The sequence below is a fragment of the Pezoporus occidentalis genome, unplaced genomic scaffold (genome assembly GCF_034315485.1).
Source record: "Pezoporus occidentalis ecotype Australia unplaced genomic scaffold, CSIRO_AGI_Poc_V1 ctg196, whole genome shotgun sequence".
NCBI classification, from domain to species: Eukaryota; Metazoa; Chordata; class Aves; order Psittaciformes; family Psittacidae; genus Pezoporus; species Pezoporus occidentalis.
This window is the reverse complement of record NW_026913811.1, coordinates 1,639,875-1,660,577: the sequence shown is the minus strand read 5'-3', so window position 1 is coordinate 1,660,577 and position 20,703 is coordinate 1,639,875. Positions and strand designations below refer to the sequence as shown.

Below are 20,703 nucleotides of genomic sequence, written 5' to 3'. Positions count from 1 at the left end.
CAGGGTGTGAAACACATGCAAGACTGAAATCTGTTTGCAGAAGCTGTTGTAAGACCAATGCAAAAGCCTATCTTAATAGAAATTAGTTTTAGCACAAAAAGACAAAGAAAAGCCAAAATCATTACATATTTTATTTCCAACAAAGATTACAGTCAGTTATTTGTCAGTATTTAAGCACTTGTTAATGCTATGAAAGATCATCTTAACTGAATATCTGGGAAAACATGGAGGAATTTCTTTCTCCTGAAGTTCTCCAGCTCTTTCAATCTTATGGTATGAGAAACTTCCTCATTTGTTTTTAGAGCAAAGGAGATAGAGTAAGAAGAGTCTTGTGGAGCTTGAAAAGCTAATTTACTACATTCAGATCATAAAAATGCATTCTTACATCCTTTGTAAGACACATCCCTCCACAGACTCGTGTTAATGGTAAAAAGGCTATGAAAGAGAAGATGTGCTCTAGTGTCTTACACTACATATTGTTCCAATGAATTCTGAAGAAAAGTTCTGCTACTGCAACCTTCATCTTTTTCCCAGGGAGAAGATCCAAAAATTTAATTTGCTTTGGTATTTAATTAAAATAAAATTCATTATGTGCGCATTTGTATGTTGCAAGTCCTGTAATATTTAAAAACTACAAACCAGGAAAAAAAAATACAGACATTCCTGGATTTTTTTATTTTTTTTTTTAATCAGAGTGATAAATAAGCCTTCTAAGTCTCTAGGCAAGAGCATAGTCAAACTGGCCTTTCTCCAGCCCATCAAGTCCCTCAGCCCAGGTTGAGGTTGGCATACTCCTGTAAGGGTCAAGGAGAATTCGGAAGCAATGAGCAATGATTCCCAAGAATATAAATAATAAAATCTCAAAGGCAAACGTTGTTTTCTGTTCCAGGGTCATGCTGGAATTTGGTGTCATGTTCCCAGATGGCACAAAAGTGGCAGTGAATACCTCTCCATCCGTCATCAAGAGAAGGTGAAATGAATAATCCCACAGTTGCCTTCTTTTCATCATCATTTTGCTGAGGTCAGAGTAGAAGCCATTTAGATGTACTCTGCTATCTGTAGGGCAAAGGGGAAGCAATGTTAACTGCAAATAGCCCTTTTTTTTTATTTACTTCAATACAACTTTCTCATAATGGAGAAAAATTAGATGAAAAGAACTTGACAGCAGGGTCTGTTTGCCTCTGTGTCATATTTGAGACAAGTTAGAAATTCTGCAATGTTCTGTTGGCAGTACAGAATCCAGCCACAAATCTTACAAGTTGCCCAACCAGAGCTGGCAGTAACCTCTCTCTAACCTACCATGTAATTTAGACTGGAGCAGAACGTTTGTTTCCTGCAAGGGGAAAAATGAGGGGTTTAGCCACAGTGGATAGCACAGAGAAAAGACAAATGTCAAGCCTTGCTGCAGGACAGGTGAGATGTAGTTGATGCTACTCTAAGATGGGTGAGAGGGGTCTGAAAAACACATGTAGTTATGGTTTTACACAATGACCAAAAACGTTTTGAGGTGGGATGGACCAGGATCCACTGCAAGCCAACAAAATGTGTGTGTCCCCACAATAGAAAGCAGCAATCATTCAATGCCTGAAAACATTGAAGCACTAATGAAGAAAAGCCATAAATAATTTGTGTTTCAGAGATTTAGAAAGGCAGCTTGAAGTAAGTCAGGTAGAAATTTATCTCAAGGGCAAATGTAAAATCAGATTCAGGCTTACAAACACAGTTAGGAGAAAATGTTTTTTATGTTAGCAGCTCTGCCACATCAAGAGAAATGCCAGGATTTGGGATTTGTTCCTAGACAGCAGTATATATGCTGTGCTACTTCCTGCCTGGCACATCTGCTCCCTTGGCTGTCTATCTGAGTGTCTGTCTACCATTATTTCCTCCTCCTTTGCACACTGGATTTTCCTTCCAGCAGGAGGGAAGCTGGATGCCACAGCTTAAGCATGGTCATCAACACCACTGAAATTACCTGTGAAGTGTTCTTAGGAAAAGAAAGGCTTCAAAACTGGTTGAAAGACAACACTGTATTGGCTGAACATGTTGAGTTAATGGAAAGAGGAAGAAAAAGAAATAGAAGAACACAATGCAGTATGTAGCACACACAGAAAAAAACTTCACATCATTATAGCCTTCATATCATATATGCTTCATATCATTTTATAGATGGAATCATTAGACTGATTCCATCACTGGACTGGGATCAGTAATTAGGTGTAAGTAGATTAAGAAAACATGACAATACTGGGATATTTCTAGGATTATCCTAAAAACTGTACCTTAAACAAAATAGACAAAGTATTAAAGCAACAAAAAATTGGAATTGGGTGGCTGTTATTGCCTGGTGTAATTTATGATGGAAAAGATAGCAAGATCAAAACTGTTATCTTTGTCTTTTGAAAAAGGGTCTCAGCTACCAGCTGATAAAAAAGTCATGCAGAGGATTGTAACAGAGAGAGCTAAAACTTAGGAACAACTGGTTTAATAAAGCCAACATATATTTGGGGGTGGGGAGGGAGTAATATCTGGTGAAGGAAATAATGAATTCTGGCAATAAATAATCTGATTATAAAAAAGAAGAAATATATAAACTGAGTGTACCACTGTGGCACTGATGCTGCAGTGGAGGCCAAAGGTGATGGTGTCCCATTCTAAAAGACCTTTGGCATTCTGATTTTGGAAAGCTTTTCTGTACATACATTATGTCATAGTTTTTAATGTTTAAGCATATGTCCTCAGCTAAACACATATTATACACATGTAACTTTAGTCTTTCCTAAAACTGTAATTACACAATACAATAATTATGCTTGCTTCCACAGATCAGAGTGTTTTAGGAAAGGTTTTCCTGAAATTTTTCTAGGCATTACCTGAATACAGTTAGCAACCATGGGAGAAAATGAAAAAGATGGAAAATCTGTGAATGTCGGGAAAGATGAACTTTTGATACATTGGTTTTAAATGCCAAACTTAGAACAGACAAAGTATTATGTACACAGTTTTGAAGAAACTTGATTTTGACAATGGATGAGCTTATTAACCACTTCTTTTATGAGAAAATTATGTTTAAATATCCCCACTGATATAAGCACATGAGTACTTGAAAGAAGAAGTTAACTAGCTAAAGACATTAGTTGGGCATATCTACACACAGAAGTAATAAGGCTTGGAAGCATCTTGGCCACACTCCTGGCTTCTGGTCATTCACCTGGAGCAATTGGTATAAGGGAGTCCACGGGTCCCATATCTTTCTCCCTGCCCATCATTTTCTATTTTGTCAGCAGACCTGCCCTGGCACTAAGCATGAGAGTTTCTTTCCAACTGGAAACATTCCCTGTACCATGCACACTGTACATGGCAAACTGTATTTTCTTGTATGAGAACCAGTGCACACCTTGCAAGAGTTCCTCCATCGTTCCGTGAGCTCCATCCTGCCCTGATGGTAGTTATAGCAGGCTGAGAGGGAGGACAGGAGCCTGGAAAAGGGTGTTGAGGAGCTGCAGAGAGAGGCAGAAAGGCTCTTCCCCATGGCATGAGGGAGAGTTCTGCTACAGCTCTAATGCAGATCCCAAGAGGCCAAGACAATAGCATGAGTGAGATGCACACTATAAATATACCCATTACAGCACAAAAGCATCCATGCAGCCAAAACAAATAAATAAAAAATACAGATTGTAACAAGGGAAGTGGTAGAAAGCAGATACTAGTAATAATAACAACACAACCTGACTGTGATTCTTTTCAGCTTGTTCCAATCACTAAATGCTGAGCAAGTTATAGCAGGGGTGCAAGCGCCTCAAGCTTGTTTAAAAATTCATTGATGTAATCAAGATTCCTGTAGATGCAGACCTGCTACTTTCTTTTTTATTTCACATCTCAGGTAAAATCATAACTGACAGAAAAAACAGGTTATCCTTCACTTAAATGTCTAACCCTGATTTTTTGTTTGTTTGTTTTTGTTGTTGTTGAAGGCAGATGTGCCCCCTTCAGTTACTTTCTGTAATGGATTCCTTGCAGATGTGTTTAATCCTTTGTTTAATGAGTAAACAGTTGCACATCACTACATCTACATCAGGTTGTTAATATAATTTCTCCTTGCTAGTGTGCACACATCCATTAGATAGCTCAATTATAGCTCTCCTTGAGGTGGTGCTTACAGTCTAAGGTAGTAAATTTATACAGAAATGAAACAGAGTAAAACTTGTATATCATTAATGGTGTTAAATTGACAGGTTAGTCTTTGGCATATCCTAAACCTTTACAGCCTTCACAAAGTTTCAGGTATTCACCTGCAGCCCTGCAGCTGAACTATGACCACAGGGCCTGGTCAAATGCCACCAGAACATAACTTTTCTGGCCAAGCCACTATTTGAAGTTAAAATGTCACTGGATTAATTAGTTGATAGAGCTATATGCACATTCATCTGAAAGATACAGATTCACAGGACTCTGAATAGTTAAGCTTATTCAAAGATCCTTTAACTGTTTTTTCAGTTATTTTAGCATTTCTTTTGTTTCAAATTTGACTTTAATTGAAAATTGTTGCACATTAAAAGGATTTCCTCAGGGCTCACAGTTTAAAGCTTCTGACTTTGAGAACAATAGGACTGGCTTTAAGATCTGTACCTCTAGGAACAACATATTTACAATTAAACGTGGTTTTGTTCTGCTGTTTAAACTGCTCCCTTTTTATAACCATGTACATAAATTGCATTTTGCATCAATACCCATATGTTTATGTTCTTACTATAAAAGATTTGCATGTTGGTGAGTAGTCACAGCCAAAGAGACTGTAGGAAACCATATACCAGTTTGCTGAATAGAATCTTACTTCTACCCATTTTGCCAGGTTCTGTATTCTACCCGCTCATAAACTTGCATATCATCCCATCCCTGCAGCTGCAGTACTCTGAGACACAGAGCAGCTCTGGAGCTGACCTTCAGTTGCCGTAAATTGTTCCAAAACAGTTGGAGATATATTCAGATTAGAATTATTGGCCCTTTGTCTTTAAAAATACTGAGGAACTGGTAATTCAAGAAACCACTGATGACATCCAGGCTGAACTGTGACATCCACAATCTATGTGCACATGGATTCAAAGCAAATGTTTTAACTAAAAATATTAACAATCAAAACAACATACAGAATGACAGAATCTGTTTATTGCTATTTCTTGACAAATCATTCACTCTGTTCCATGTAAATCACATAAAACAAATAGAAAAGCCTCTGAAACAAGCAAGGTCAAAGGAGTAATTTAACTAGCAGAAAACCCTTTGAGTCACAGGGGCCTGCAGCCTGAATAACTAGACACAAGGCCAAGTTTCCTGCTACTGCAGGAAGCTATGCTGTTCTGTCGACTTAATCACCATCTTTCCTACTTACACCTTTGGTCCTGCAAAATTTGCTTGATAAAAATTACAGTTAAGCAACAAACAGCAAGACATTAAAGATCAAGACATTTAAAGAGATTAAACAAGGTATTTTTATCTCTCTTTTAAGTCAATACCCAGAGATTTTCTTTTGCCCTTCTTGTTCACTCAGGATTCACTGGCCTGATCTGTAAGGTCATGTGACTTAACTGGGTGCTTCACCCCATATGCCTGATATGCAGGTATCCTATATTAGTGGAGCAATTGGTTTTCCATTATGAAATATCTCATGGAATGTAGCAAGCAGACAGCTGTGCCAAGACCATGTGCATGATTTTCCTATACCACCCATACTAGTTTCAGTGATTACTCACTTCCTTAGCTACAAAAACACACGGCAAGTTTCTTCAGGCTCAAACATCTGCACACAAAATATTTGAGAAAAGATATTTCCATGCACTCACAGCTCAGTTGCTGTGATTGACATTTTAAACCTACCTTAAATAAACAAAATTTGATTACAAAAAGTACCAGGCTAGCAGATTGAATTACACGTGCACTTCTTTTGTACCGAAATGCTTCTTAGGTTCCTTCATACTGTATCCTGTACTGTTGCTTGCTGCACCAGAGTCTCTTTCCAACTGTATATATTGGATGTATCAGCAATGCCCTTTTCACCTATACTTCATCTTTTTTTCTTACAGATTTGATACCAAGATGCCATTGCCCTTTCCCTGCAGGCACTTATCTTCATCATCTCTCAACGGCTTTTAAGGACAGTTCTTTGTGTGCAAAGAGCCCCGTGGTGCACTATTCAGTAGTTAATATTGCTAAAGCAAGTTGATGGGGTTAATTTTAGCAATAAAAAATGCTAGAAAGGGACCTGTTATTTTTTTCCATAGACCCCCTCTAATACCATGCATATCACTTTTACTTAATGCACCATGGAATGTTTAAAATGCAGGCTCACCTTTAATGTGTTAATGTACACAAATAATATTTTTAATTCCTCTACATAAGCTGTGTAAGGATGATTTATACAAAAAAAGGTCAAAGTTATTCTAAAAACTTGAATTACTCACTACATTTTCTAGAGTAATTGACAGCTTTTCAGCAGTTACTGAAGGCATGAATCTGTGAAACATCAATATATTTACACCATTCAGGGATCTGTGCAATGGTCTTAAATATGCCCCCAAGACTGTTCCCCTTCCTCAGTATACATTCTTCTTTCAAAAAGAGGGTGTACAGATACAGAGGTGACAGTAATGCAACCCTTCTCCACAGTGAATATTTTAAAGGTATAGCAGTAATAGGCTAGCCAAAAATGCTAAAGCTTGTAAAGCCAATAACATGGCTAATATCCTCATGGGCTGCATCCTACATGAATCAGCAAGGTGAAAAATTGTCACCATAACAATCATAAATCCTTACCAAAAGAAATATTTCCAGCTCAAAATGACAAGAAATGGATTTTATACTAGCCTGACATCAGTAAAAGATGAACTGTAATATACTTTTCAGAAAGTAAATAGGGAATACATAACAATATAGTTAGTATATAGTAATTTAATTATTGTTATTTTGAAGTCTAATGTCAGTATTCCTGACCTGGTATGGAGGACATAATAGAGAATATTAGCCAGGTATATGCAATATAAAGATTATAGCTTTATTAAATAAATTAAGAAAATTAGACAATCAATTTCTGTGAAACAAATACCTTCATCTAGTAGAGGGGAAACTTGACCCATTTCCCACTGCAGCAGTTACAGGTTGTTACAAGTATCTTTAGTTTCCATTCTTCTGCACCTTTCTTGTATTTCTAAGCATAAAGGATCAGGGACAGCCAAGAAACTAGCGAATACCCAAGTTCAAAAGCTGCTGTTTGAAGGCTTAGAATTTTACATGAAAAACCACAAACTCGACTGAGAATACTATTTGTGTGTTAGAAGTAATTAGCTGACAATACTATTGCTTTTTAAAGTGAGGCTATAATTTCAGTTCTGCCTCGGCAACACTTCAACGGATTCTGCTTGGCTGAGTACAGCAGTCGCCTTGCAGCCTGTCTGAAACCATCTTCAGCAGAACATTAACATTCAAAAGGTGTGCCAAAAAATAAACCAACCTAAAAAAAACCCTACAGGATACTCCCATGCCTTTGCAAAGTCAGACCTATAATCTGCTAGTGCTTCTTTCTTCTCTATAGATTGTTGTCACTAATGTGTTTTTTTAACTCCAATTAACACTCTTTTTTCAGTCATTCCAAATAATGATTATAATATCTTACTATTATAATATCTTAATCCTTTATACATCTCAAAATGTAGTGGATTCTATGAATGCCAGTGGTATACTTTCTTTAGAAAATAAACCAACATTGCAGTGGGAGAGGATATAGTCAGTAACATTTAATGCTTAACTTCTGAACTTGTATCTAGGGATTTTTGCCCTGGGAGTTGTACTTGCTTCCACATACTAAAGCTGCCCTTGATATAGTTGCTTTTTATTTTGAGGGAAAATATCTAACTAAAGCGAGAAGGTTCCTGTTTTCCTTTCCCATGAGAAAAATGAAGTCAGTTTTAGAATGTCAGTCAGATAGGCTGATTAAAAAGTGTAAGGGTTGTTTTTCTGAGAGTTTTACTTCAAAACAAGCAGGCACACATATGCATACATTCACACTGAGACCCCAAACCATTTTAGTGTGATGGAATGTCATTTGTTTTGATTTCTTACAAGGAACTTTATTTTTCAGATATCCCATATTTTCATAGACCAGAAAAAGAATATGCGATGTTATTCTGCTCTCACATTTCCTTCAGGCTTCTGTTATGGACAATAGATTTAAAGCTCACAAGAATTATCTTCCTTTCTCTACCCCTTGAGGATTTTCCTGTGGAAACATTCTTTATCTTAAAACATTAACCTTGCCAACCACATTGTCTTTGGCAGGGTCAACATTATGGTTCATGGGACTATCGTTTTGTGCATGTAGTAGGACAAAATATGCTTGCAGGGATGAAGCAAAGCTGTCACCCAGATTACCACAATGCAGAGATGGTCATTTTGTGGACACCCATGCAGGCAACCCGAGATATCCATGCACTCTGGGTGGTCTGCCTTAAACCCATTGACAGTCTGGCTTTTCATGCCTTACAACCAAGAAGAAATAAGGAAGCACCTCCTCTTGCTGTCACATAAAAATCTCCATGCAGGGTTCCCTCAGCACCTCTCTCATTGCAGGCTAAGCAGGTAACAGGGGTTACCCAGGGACTTAGGACTGGCACACACAAATATTCTGTATGTGGCAATTAGTTGCCAGCAGGTTGCTTTGCAGAGTAGCTATACCTCAGTATAAGCCACAAGCCAGCCTGCAGTATGAATGCATTATGCTCACACCAGGGTATACCTCTGCCACTGAAGTAAAACATTTCAGGAAGGAATTTTCACCTCTTTGTTCTCCTTTGCACACATGGGCACAGGTCAGTCTGATGCTGTGTTCTTCACCCTCCAAATCCCTCAGGATCTATTCCTCTAGACAAGCTTTAAAAAGGGTGCCCTAGAACCCCTTCTTACACTTCTCTTAATCCTGTCAGCATCTCTTGTTCTGTGACTTTAAAGAGCCAACTTGCAATTTCCCTTTTTAAATCTTTGGGGATTTTCCACTTTCCAAACCTGAGCTTCACACAGCTAGATTAGATCCACCCCATTACTGTACTCTGCAACTTTTGGAACAATAATTGACAAGGTTTAGTAACCCCTCCTTGTCTGGAATACTCATGACAAGACTTGACAAAAGAGGCTGGATTCCATTTCAAGAAGATTTCTGGCATAGTAATTTCATAACATCAGCCAGAAACTTTGTATTTTGTGTGTAAGTACTCTCAACCAAAGTCTTACAGACCCAGTAGCACATTACTGCAGCAGCATTGATCTGTGATCAAGGCAAGCTGGTGTGTTTTCTTGAGGTGTACCTTTTTGTCATGAAGAAACTCTTCATCACACTTTTCCCTTTAAACAATTCTCATTTTAATAGAAGTTACCATCCACTCAGCTCCCAGAAACTGAGCAACTCTGCAAGAAAAGGAATGATTCATTTCTTAGAAGAAGACAGATCATAAGAGTCTGAATCTGTAATTCAGCAATAAGGGAATTCCCACAGAAGGGGAGGTTTTCTCCTACCACTCTATATGCATTTTATGTTAAGTAGACATTAGATAAAAAAAAAACACAACATCTGAACCTCAGAAAAATCCACCTGGGTTAACACATAAAAGCTCAATGCTCAGTGCTGTTGCCACACTGTGTGAGTTGGACTCCAGAAGAGGCATATGCACCGCTTTTGCTAGGTTTTGGTCCCAATAAGATTAAAGCAGGAGCCAAGAATTAAGTGGAAAAGCTCAGGCATGTCTCTGACCAAGTCAGTCAGAGAGGGAAGACAGGAGGACAGCCTAATAGGGCAGCTATTGGCCAGGGACTGCTTTGGATGTCAGTTTCAGAATTAGGTTCTGGTAGTCCCCTTAATGGTGCTTTAGGCAGTTTAAGTTTTTGGGTGTGACTTTCAGTTTAATGGATGCTACAGGGTCAGTTCTTGTAGGGCTTGCAATGAGTGCATCATATCCTGGCTTCCAGCCCTAGAGGCTGCAAACTCCTAAATTATTTTATTTGACAATGGCATGCTTCACATGTGCCTTTGAATGTAAACGATGTAAAATTCTAAATAAATATCAGAAATATATTGGTATTTCAGGTAATTTCCTACAGCACTAGTAATGGGATGAATTTGTATCTCCAGCTATTTAATAGGGAAGTTCCTTTAATTCTCTTCATAGGGAGCGTTTCTCAGCCAGTATCATTAAAATATTTTCCACAGCCTTGGCTTGCTTTGCTGTAGGGTTGTGTTTTAAGAACTTTTTGAAACAAGAAATATGAATATAATTATATATAATATTTAGTGCTTCAGTTCCAAAATTGCTGTCAATTTCAGAAAGTGTAAATAAGGGTAGCCTTTCAGAAAACTATCAGGTTTTGATTAAAAGCCATGAATGCAATCCTGAGACATTCACTGCAATTCAAAAGAGACTCCTGCTAACTTTTTTGTGTGCTTCTATTTTTGTCTACTCACAGATCTGTTACTTACTTTTGAGAGGTGGAGATGGGGACCCTGAAGTCCTGCATTGTACAAAGTCCATCATTGTACAAAGCAGCGACATGCCACATACTCAGTAGCTGGCATCTGTCTTGCAGGTCTTCTGCCACCATATTTAACACAGATGGAAGAGGATAGTGCAGACTTACTTTTTCCTGCGGTTTGCTCTCACAGATGTTTATACTGAGCTCCCATAAACTTCACAACTAATGTCAAGAACTGACTTTCTGAGTCAGGTCTCTAGAGATAAAGTAAGGTAGAAAGATTTCAGCTGATTCAACAGGATTTGCAGCCCAGCATAGCTTCGTCTTCTCCTGCAGAAAAGGGGGGTAGGCCACGCATGTTTGGCCCAAGGGTCATGTGTTAAGTTGCTTAATACACTAAATCTTTATTTTCCCCTACAGGAGAATTTAATTGCCACCAACATCTCGAGGCATCCTTCCCTATGACATGTATTTGGCTGGAAGTATGGGCTGATTTTAGCAGGTACTGTGACCATTCTGACCACAGAGTCAGATCAGGCATCTCTTAAACAACATAGTCTCCCATCCAAACTTTATCTCTCAGGCCCTGCAGTTTTACCACTGGCACTCCACCACCTCCATCATGAAAGCCATCCTGCAAAATAAACCTGTTTACTATATTCATGCCCCCACTGAAACCACACTGTGTTTTCAGGGTAACTCCAATGATTTTCTTGTTTTGTGCATGCATGGGGAAGTTTTCTTTGGCAGTCATGTGGCAGTGCTTGAATATCTTTCTTAACACAGGTCATTCAAAATAACAATGTAGTTTAGACATTTTCTGAGAGCGGTAGGCAAACAACATGACTGCTAACTTCTTCCTAGTAAAGCTATCTGGAGCACACATGGGTTCCTTATGGTAATCTCAGAAGAAGACTTTGACATGGCACGATCTGTTTCCCTGCCTTCTCTATTTAGTACAATTCTACACTGCAATTTCATCTCTGTGATCCAAATATTAGCCAGCGTTTTCCATAGCAATTACTTGAGCTCTCACATATATGTTTCATTTGGCACATAATTAAAACTATTTTTGTGGGACCAAGTAAACTGAAAAAAATAAAAACCTGGAACATTTCTAAATGGTGCCTCAGCCTAGACAGCAGGTATCTACCATTGCCAGGGCAAAGCAGGAAGTATAAAATGTTGGGGAGGGTAAAATATTCAGATGTCTGAAGGAAAAGTGGTATTATAAATGAGATTTACTTTGGAGACTGTGTGGCTTCCCTGCTTTCCTGTCCTAACATAAGCGGTTATCTCATGTTTGCATCTACTGCTGTAATCTTTAGCAACAATGGGTGCACAAACCGATGAGGCTGGAATCCTGGCTTGGCCAGAGAAAGCAATGAGGGATTTTGTTTTGCATTCAGTGTAAGTATTGTCCATACTCTGATGGTCGACTCTGACAAGTTTTATGATCCTAACCTAAAGAGACTTCTAAAATCTGGGTAAGAACAAAGTGAAAATAACAAATACTGGGGCAGGGAGGGCTGTTGTTTGTGGAGAACGGAGAGGGAAAAGGGAACAAGGATAAGTTGTGGGGTGACAGCACCTTCTCTGGAGGAATCTAAAGGATCCTAAAAAAGCAATAGATTCCTAAAAGGAATCTAAAGTATGATACAGATAGCTCTAATTCAAAAGCTCTCACATTCCTATTTGTGTTGCTTACTTGTATGCAACCATGGCCATAGTGCTCATTTCAGGCATTCCATCCTGAGCATCTCCATCATTATTATACTCCGTTTGATTTGATGAACTTACGGGTCTTAACCTAGCTGATTATAGGATTCTACGATTGATTATGGTTTTGCCATAAAAGTTGACAAACCACATCCTGCTTCAACCTTCTTGGAAGTGCAAATTGAGTCACTCACTTCTAACTGACATTGAAGGATGGCAGGAATGGGGATCAGCAGAGTGTGGTATAATACCTATAAAGTGCAATATGCCATCAACTTAAACCAGAGGTGGCATTCACTTCATTAACTCATTGATATTTAGTACCTCAGAGGTGTTTGCAAATTATATTGCATTAGTATTGATTTTTTATTTGTATTTCTAGTGTGCACCACAGCAATACCAAAAAAGGGGAAAATTCCTAACAAAATTTGCATAATTCACCATAAAAGCCAAGATTCCAAAATGAATTTACCTTCTCTGCATTTTTCCCTACTTCCCATTTTTCTCTTAATACAGCCTCGATGTGACACCTAACATAACATGGCAGCACTTCTGCTGCCAAAACATAAAGGTTTGCAACAACTTCTATTTCTCTTCCTACAGCTGATTTATGCAGGCAGCTGTGTAAAATTCAGATGGTGTCTGAACAAAACAGTACAAGATGTCTTACGACTGGCAGCTCCATAAGAACACTGATTTAAACTTACACATTACATGGACACAGGAGAATAAAAGTATATGGATAGTTATATCTTTAGTTATATCTATGGTTATATTTTTAATCCGTAGGCTTATTAGTCATTAAATAAGTGATGTGCGAATTTACTGCTATAACGCTGAAGATTAAGAGACTGGATTAGGATGCCTTTCAAAAGACATCAGTGCATTATTTAGGAATTGTGGTTTGGTGTAATGCAGTTCAGTAATGTCAGTTAAGGCACATTTTATGTCTAAGTATCATTAAAAAAAAACCCAGCAGAGTAACACCACTGAACAGATTTTATTGTTTAAGAGATTATAAATGCTACCTAACATTCCCATTCTCACATTTGCTAGATCGCCTTAAGAGTTACTTCAGAATAACATAAAGAAATTTAGAACAAGGAATATGAAGAGACATGTGAGAACTTAATGAGCAGGCTGCTGGCTCTCTTGATGCTTGACTTTGTCCTGATTTTCAATAACTTTGCAGAAATGACAGCTACTGCTGAGAGGGAGACAGGACTGTTTGAGCAGAGAGGTTGAATGTACAGGGATATAACTGCTGACCTTTAGAGCAATTTGGGATGGTGAGTATGTTTTTCCCTTTCAAGAGCCCTGATTCCTTTATAAAAGCTGCCCCTTTTTCAAAATTATGTCAGCCTTTGAGAGTGTGTCATGAAAAGCAGAGGTAGATCCCTTAAATAAACCCATACAGTTAAAATTTCTATACAGTGTGTTACAGAATTCCAACCAAGGAAGCTGGTAATGCCCAAGTGATTCTTCTCCACTGTTTTGGTTAAATTAGGGCCTTAAAGGAATGAAAGTCATCTTGTTGGCTAACCCAGAAATGCCAAAGGCAACGGTGTTATTCAGTAAAAACCACAGAAGTTCCATAATGAATGTTTTACACACCCAGCAGTGCAATAGGTCACACTGACACAACCAACATGGAACTTTTTTCCCCACAGCTAAATGTTGCCATTGATCTAATATTAGAAACAGACGTTATGTATTTACATCAGAAAACAGCAGAACACATTATCAGGTAATTTAAGGAAATGTTCATAAAAACAGTTATTTAATGCAAGATTATTTAATGTTATTAGTACTTGCACAAAGGCTGGAAACAATACAGTTCAAATATGAGCATAATGATTTCATGTGACAAAAGATTAGTTATGCAATTCTCTTTTCCAAACAGCATAATAACTAGCATATTGTAATGCTACCTCTTGCTGTCCTGTCTCATAGAATTTATAATCCTCAAAAAATAAAATTGGTCTCCTTAGTTAAAGCTAAAAGCATGTGAGCCCATCTAAAAAGACAGACAATAGAGCTATTGAATACTGCAGTTACTTTACATTCAAGATATGTTCACATTTTACATGATTGGGGCAACTGATTTAATCCTATTTTTAAAGGTGGTAACAAATATAATGGGCTTCATTTGAAAGGCCCTTAGCACATCAATTAAAATTAATCTGAAGGATTCTGTACAAAATGTAGCATGTTTTTGATCTGTGGCAAACCAGGCAGGAGTATGCCAGGTCCTCAAATGTGCACTGAAAAAAGGTATTTCAAAGGCATGAAAGCTCCCCAAAGTAGCTCTGCTACATTTTTTTCATGTCAACAAATTTGTCATTTAATAATAGAAATATACCTGAAAGTTCATAACCTTTAATTTGAACCCTTCTATATTCTTATTTTGGAAAGTGATTGGTTATATAGCCTTCACTTTTTTTATGCTGGTATTCCACAAATCATGAACTCAAATTACACTGGGTTTTTTTTTTCAGCCTTTTTCCTTAGATTTGAAACATTAATGAAACATTACCAGAATCACAAACAGAATCTAAGTTATTGTAGACTGCTTTTGGACAGGCAGCAGTGAAAGGAAGTTAACGCTCCTCCTCTCCACACCCTCCTACATTCTCATTCATATCCCTCGGCACTTTCTTCCTCTGTAGCCACCAGGCATGAAGAGCTGATGACCTTTTCTGCTGGGAAAATCTGTAGCCAGCCATTTATCTCCCTGCTTCTTGATTCAAGAGAGACTTTTCATACTGCAGCGAAGTCAGTGTGTGAGCTACTGCCAAAAAGGGGCAAATCTGCACACTCCCACCTTCCAGCCCTGAAAGTCGCCACCCCCCCCCCTTTGCATCAGATACAGCTATTGTGCAACTACAGCATAAATCAGGTGTGGAAAAATCCATCTGGGGAATAAAAAATTAAACAAAACAAAAAAAGTTCTTAATCAGATCAGTTAGCATCTCAAGAGAGATGGGCACAGAGCGGGGAACCTGAAAGCAGAGGAGTAGGGCTGCCTCTTTCAGCAGTAGCTTATTATTAGATTGGCTTAGCCACAGCTTGAAACTGCATCCTAAACCTATCTGCAAAGCTGGGGAGGAAAATCTCTATGCAGTCATCTCTCCCTAGAGACAGACAAAGGGAAAGATTAAAACAGATGGGAGGAACCACGGGTGTGCCACAGCTGTGGTTACCTCGAGGAGCAGATATGCAAGTAGAACTGTAACAAATCAAGGTTGAAAGGGATTTGGTTACAGATGGACTAGAGTGATTTCAGCAGTTCACAGTTAGGCTGCACGTACAAAGAGAGGTGAAAGCAGCTGTAGAGGGAGATAGGGAGAAACTATAGGAAAGAAGGCTGAAAAGAGGGAAGATTTGAAGGACAGCTAATTGCAAAATTATGGTTTCAGTTAAGTGCACATGAAAGCAAGAGGACAGTCTAATGACTGAAAAGAGGGAACAGGAGTTTTCTGCATACCAGCATACTGGGAAAGAAGCCACAAGACAACATCAGCTAACAGGATACGTGCATACATGCAAACACAAATATATATCGAGGTATTCAGATTGTAATCATGCCATAAACGGAAGACATTTCTGGTAAAGGAGCAGAATTCTTAATGCAAACTACAAGACTCCCAGCCATCCATGCCCACACGTCTCTACACTATTTGTGCATGCCCTGTCAGCACCAGCTGTCATATTGCCAACTGTAAAGTGCCCTGGTCCTGGTGGAGCTGCCTGTACACCAGTTCTCATGGAAAAGAGTAAGAAGATGGAAATTCAGCTTCTCCTAAAGGCCCTGTTTTAATTATATTCTCATTGTAAGGTCACAAGTACAAAAGTGAGGGGAAATCTCCAGTGCAAGATTTTTGGGAGGTGGCTTCTCTATCACATACCTTCAGAGTGAAAAATGGGAAGTTTCTTAATTTAATATCATATGCTAAATCTAAAGCTAAAGAAGGTTACTTCATCCATTTGAAGAAAACTAAAAGGAATACCCAAAGGTTTTCCTCACTTCTCTATCCTTCTTCAATAACTTTAATAGGAAAGGGAAACCATTCGATCTGAAAATAAGTAAGAGTTTTTCTACAGTGAGAACAATCAGCAACCTCCCCATGGACATGGTGGAGTCCCCATTGCTGGGGATTTTCAGGATGTGCTTGGATAGAATGCTGGATAATCTCAATACTCCCTTTCCCATAAAAGGATACACCAAATAAATTTCTAAGGTCCCTTCCAACCTGGGCTAGTCTGTGATTCTGATTCATTCAACACATCTGACATGTCAAAGGTGTAAAACAAAGAGACAAGCCTTGCTCTGGGATATTGCAGTACACATCATAAAGCTACAAAAATACCCACAATATTTTTAAAATCTTTTCAATGATTTTAAATTATTCTCATTAATCTCAACCACTGCAAGATATAGTATTTTGAAAACCAACTCCCAGCACCTGGGCGCTCAGACTTGTCAGAGGCAGACTGCAGTATTACTAAAGGCAGGCACAGGGAAGGTACTGGGGTGATTTCTAACTGCAGATTGCAGCAATGAACACTGAAAGTGCTATCAAAACAACATTTCATTACCCTCAGGAGCACAGCCTTCATGAGTACAAGCATTTGGCAATAAACCTTTCCAGTGACATTAGGCCTGTATAGCCCTTAAGGCTTTCCAGATGATAAAACCCCATTTAAAATGCATTGTATTTAAACCTAAGATATAACAGTAAAATAATTGTGAAGCTTATGAAAAAAGGTGGCTTAAAAGAACCGGAGGCTGCAACCTTTTGTCTCTCAGGCTCTGCAATGGTATGACAGTATCTCTCCCACGCTGCCTAACAAGATATCTTTGCTCTGGTTTCATGGGACATCCAATGGGCACAAAATAAATTAATATTGATTCATTAACTCCAATTCACTCTTTATTGACAGCAGACAGTGAGACAAATGAGATACTGTGCAAAATCCTTCTGTGACTTCAAACAGAGACCTCTGGCTTTTTGTTTAAAACAAAATGTTCATCGGGATACATACTGTATAACTAATACTGTGAATCTCATAAGGCAGTGCTGCTATAGCACTAATCAGCCAGTTTGTTTTACAAATTTAGTCTTTTTTCTGCTAACACAAATTCCTTGAGATATCTTTTTAAAGGGGTAAGCAATAACAAATAACTTAGCTGTGCCTGGTCACGTATCATAGCCTCTTCTCTTAGACTCAAAGCACAGCCAGAGGCAGTGCTTCTCTACCTTTTCTGAATAGTCTACATGCTTTGAGATCACCCGTCAAAGGGTTTTGCAATTACTCATTCAAAACAACAAACCTATTGCTTTACATTTTCTCCTTTTCCCCAGTCATTCTGAAAATCTGCATGCCTAGATATCTTCTCTAATCCTGCTGTCCCACCTTCCCTGCCATCTCAGAAGCATTTCCTGATACAAGTCCTATCAGAAAGCATTGACAAAGCTGCCACCCTTTTGATGAGTTTGCCACTCACAAGTGCATCTTCTAATCAGCAGAGACACCTTAGCACCCTTTTTATTTATACTTATAGTACAGAATCTGTGTAAATTAGCTGCACTAGAGTAATAATTTTCAAGTTAAGCTTAGCTTGACAGAGAGCAGCCATCATGTAAAACAACCAACCTGCTGTTTGTTAGTGTTGCACTGAGATGTGTGAGGAAAAGAGGATGCCTTTACAGGACTGACACAGCAATTCTTGCAGTGTTACTCGAACTTTCCCAAGAAAGGCTCTGAAGGAGCTAGTACAGCTACTGCACTGGTTGCACTCCACCTGAACTAAGACTGTCTGCTTTTTAGCAATGCGATGCCCTCATACCACTAAATACAGCCTTTCTTTGCTACAGCTGCAATAATTTTAGATATTAGAAACAGCTGAAAAAAATCATTAATTTCTGTTGTTTATCCTGCTATGTTGCTTCCCTAAGTGTCTTTCATTTCAGTGAATTCTGACTGCTCACATATTTTCTCTTTGACTTAAATTTAATTTCTTTAAGTTTCATCCAATTACCCATCACAGCTGGAAGCGCATGTTATTACATTCCCCGATTGTTTTTCAGCCACAGTTCAGAAAAACCTGCTGCACATGTTTCGTGGTAGACTTCAGCAATTTCAGTTTTCTGCAAACGATGCTAAGAAAATGTTACAGAGAGAAGGCCTCTTCAGTAAGAAGAGAAGGAGATTCTATTTAGTCAGATATTTATAATGACAAAATATAGGGAGGGAAGTGATACTGCTTTAAAGAAAGGAGAGCCCATCCTGAAGCAGTCTGAGAAGGAGCCCAGATCAGACAAAATTCATCTAAGAGCAGGTATGTGGGCTGGAAACCCTTACTTCTCCAGAAAGGACATTGTTCTTTGATGGAAAGCTGGCTTGTTTGGGCACCACAACACCTTGGTTCAGACTCAGACTCAGACTTAGTTCACAGTTCTGGGGCAGCAGCCTTTTTTCTGTTTTGGTTTTCTGTCCCATGTGACCATCTGCTTAGTTTCCTTTTCCAGTCTATTTAAATCCACCAGGCATTTGATCCTTTCAACATCCTGGAAGGGCCCCAAAGTTCCCAACACTGGAGAACCCTCCAGGTATTTGTCTCTGCTCACACCCCAGCTAAAGAAGATATATCAAGATGACAGAGTCCTGCCCTACCAAATCCTGTCCCAAGAAAGACAGTATCTTGCCTTTGTCATTAGTCAAAGGTGAAATGATGATCCTGTGTTCTGTGGAGTCTACTCCAAGATCACATGTAGATTACATCAGAAATTATAAATCTATTTTTATCTTTAGCTCAGCTATCACATCCCCACAAACCTCTTGTTCGGTCACTGCTGATGCAGTCAGAAGACAGAAGATATCCTTTTATTGTGGCAGCAAATGCGGGAGCCCAGGAGTCACAGGGGTTCAGCCAGTAACAGGGAATTGGCACCTACAACAGTCAGACAGCACTGATAAACTCTTCAAGGCAGGAATAGGTGGGACTTGGTTCCCCTTTCTGCAGGAAACACTGTTTACAAAGAAATTCTTTTGAGCCATGAGGAGAGAGCTGCGGCTGGCATTGGCTCTGCTGCCTTTTCCCCACAGACAATGCCCTTAGAGACTTGTGTGTGTGCAGAGATGCAGAGTGCCCCTGTGCCATGCAGGCTCGGTGGGGAGCCCATGGGGAGCTACCACCGAGTTCTTTCTCTGACCCTCACTGTCCCTTGCCAGGGGTGGGCTCAGAAAGGTATTCAGAGATGACCGAAAGATGGGAGGCAGAGCCTGCTACACACTCAGGCTTCTTGATGTGCTGGACCTTCCTGCATTGTTGCAGTTCCTGTCTTCTTGTCACTGCCTCTTCCTCTGACCAGGCCTCTTGGTTTTTCCTTCAGTTTTCATTTTGCTGGGGGGTCCTGCAAACCTTTCCATTCCGCAGTGTGACCAGAAAGGTAAAGCCAGGATCAACTGGAATGCAAGGATTTAACCACAGCTGACCAATTTCACTTTCTTTCCTCCGAAAGGCTCTTTGACACATGCCAGCGAGCCTACCCTGCTCTTGGGGGTGGTCGAAGGCAAAGCAACGGGTGCCTAACCCGGAGACACTGGTGTCAGCAGGTGGCTGGGGATGCACTGGGGTGGTAAGTGATGGTGTGCCAAATTGCTGCGTCAGCTCTACAGAGAAGAGACCTTCGGCTGCTTTGAACTGTGCTCTCTGCCAGGGATGGGCCTGGCTTTGGCACACTGTGTGCACACAGTGGGGTGACACTCCGTTCCCTGGTGGGGGCCATTCAGCAGGGAGCCTGCAGTCCCTCTCCAGGCCAGAAAAGGCCCGCACGTTCCTCTCTGCCAGGGTTTCTTCTGCCCCCCCGAGGCAGAGCCCTGAGGTTACCTCTGATGAAGCAGCACCGTCTGTGGTGGCAGGCTTTGCTTTTGAAATCTGTGTCTTGTAGGCACTTTGTAGGTGTTTGCTTTGGTGGAGCACATAAGTCCTGTCAGTGGCCACACTGGTTTTTCCTTGTTTGCTACTTCCTCAGAAGTCCATGCAGCCCTTGGAAAACACAAGATCGCTGGAGGAAAGCAGAATTGCAGCATTAGGAAAGAGCCATCCCTTCTAGCTCCCAACAGTCTGTCCTAGCAGCCTCTGCTTAATAAATTAATTAGTTTAATTTTTCCAGTTTTACCTCTGAAATCGGTTGAAATTCAGATTGTCATAATTTTAATACATTAAAAGTAAGCTAATGTAAAATTTGAGATGCAGATTGGTGCATTCTGATTTTATACTCATTATTGTAACCAATGGATGAGAGATTGAAAATTCTGCAATGTCAGCATACTAGATATAGGTAATTTTCTGTTGCATACTGATTCCTTTTTTCTTTAAGATTCTTTTAAAACTGTTTCGTTTTCACATTTCCCTATTTCACAGTATTGGAATACTTCCTGTTTAGCATTTCTTACCAGTACTTGTATGAA

The 20,703-nt window shown here is 39.4% G+C and overlaps 1 protein-coding gene across 2 annotated transcripts; it reads right to left on the bottom strand.

Moving 5' to 3' along the window:
* Positions 1-316: 316 nt before the first annotated feature.
* Positions 317-10,647, bottom strand: CTXN3 (cortexin 3). Of its 2 annotated transcripts, XM_062617447.1 has the most exons (3): positions 10,514-10,647; positions 9,348-9,447; positions 317-1,056 (listed from the first exon to the last, which is right to left on the bottom strand). In XM_062617447.1, the coding sequence occupies exon 3, from the start codon at positions 1,010-1,012 to the stop codon at positions 719-721; it is 294 nt and encodes a 97-aa protein (XP_062473431.1). In that variant the 5' UTR covers positions 1,013-1,056; positions 9,348-9,447; positions 10,514-10,647; the 3' UTR covers positions 317-718. The 2 variants fall into 2 exon arrangements, with proteins under 2 accessions (XP_062473431.1, XP_062473432.1); XM_062617448.1 differs by lacking the exons at positions 9,348-9,447; positions 10,514-10,647 and adding an exon at positions 5,511-6,566.
* Positions 10,648-20,703: the final 10,056 nt, after the last annotated feature.

Excerpts from the sequence above, each read along its gene's own strand:
- CTXN3 (XM_062617447.1), bottom strand. The coding sequence starts at position 1,012 with ATGATGATGAAAAGAAGGCAACTGTGGGATTATTCATTTCACCTTCTC.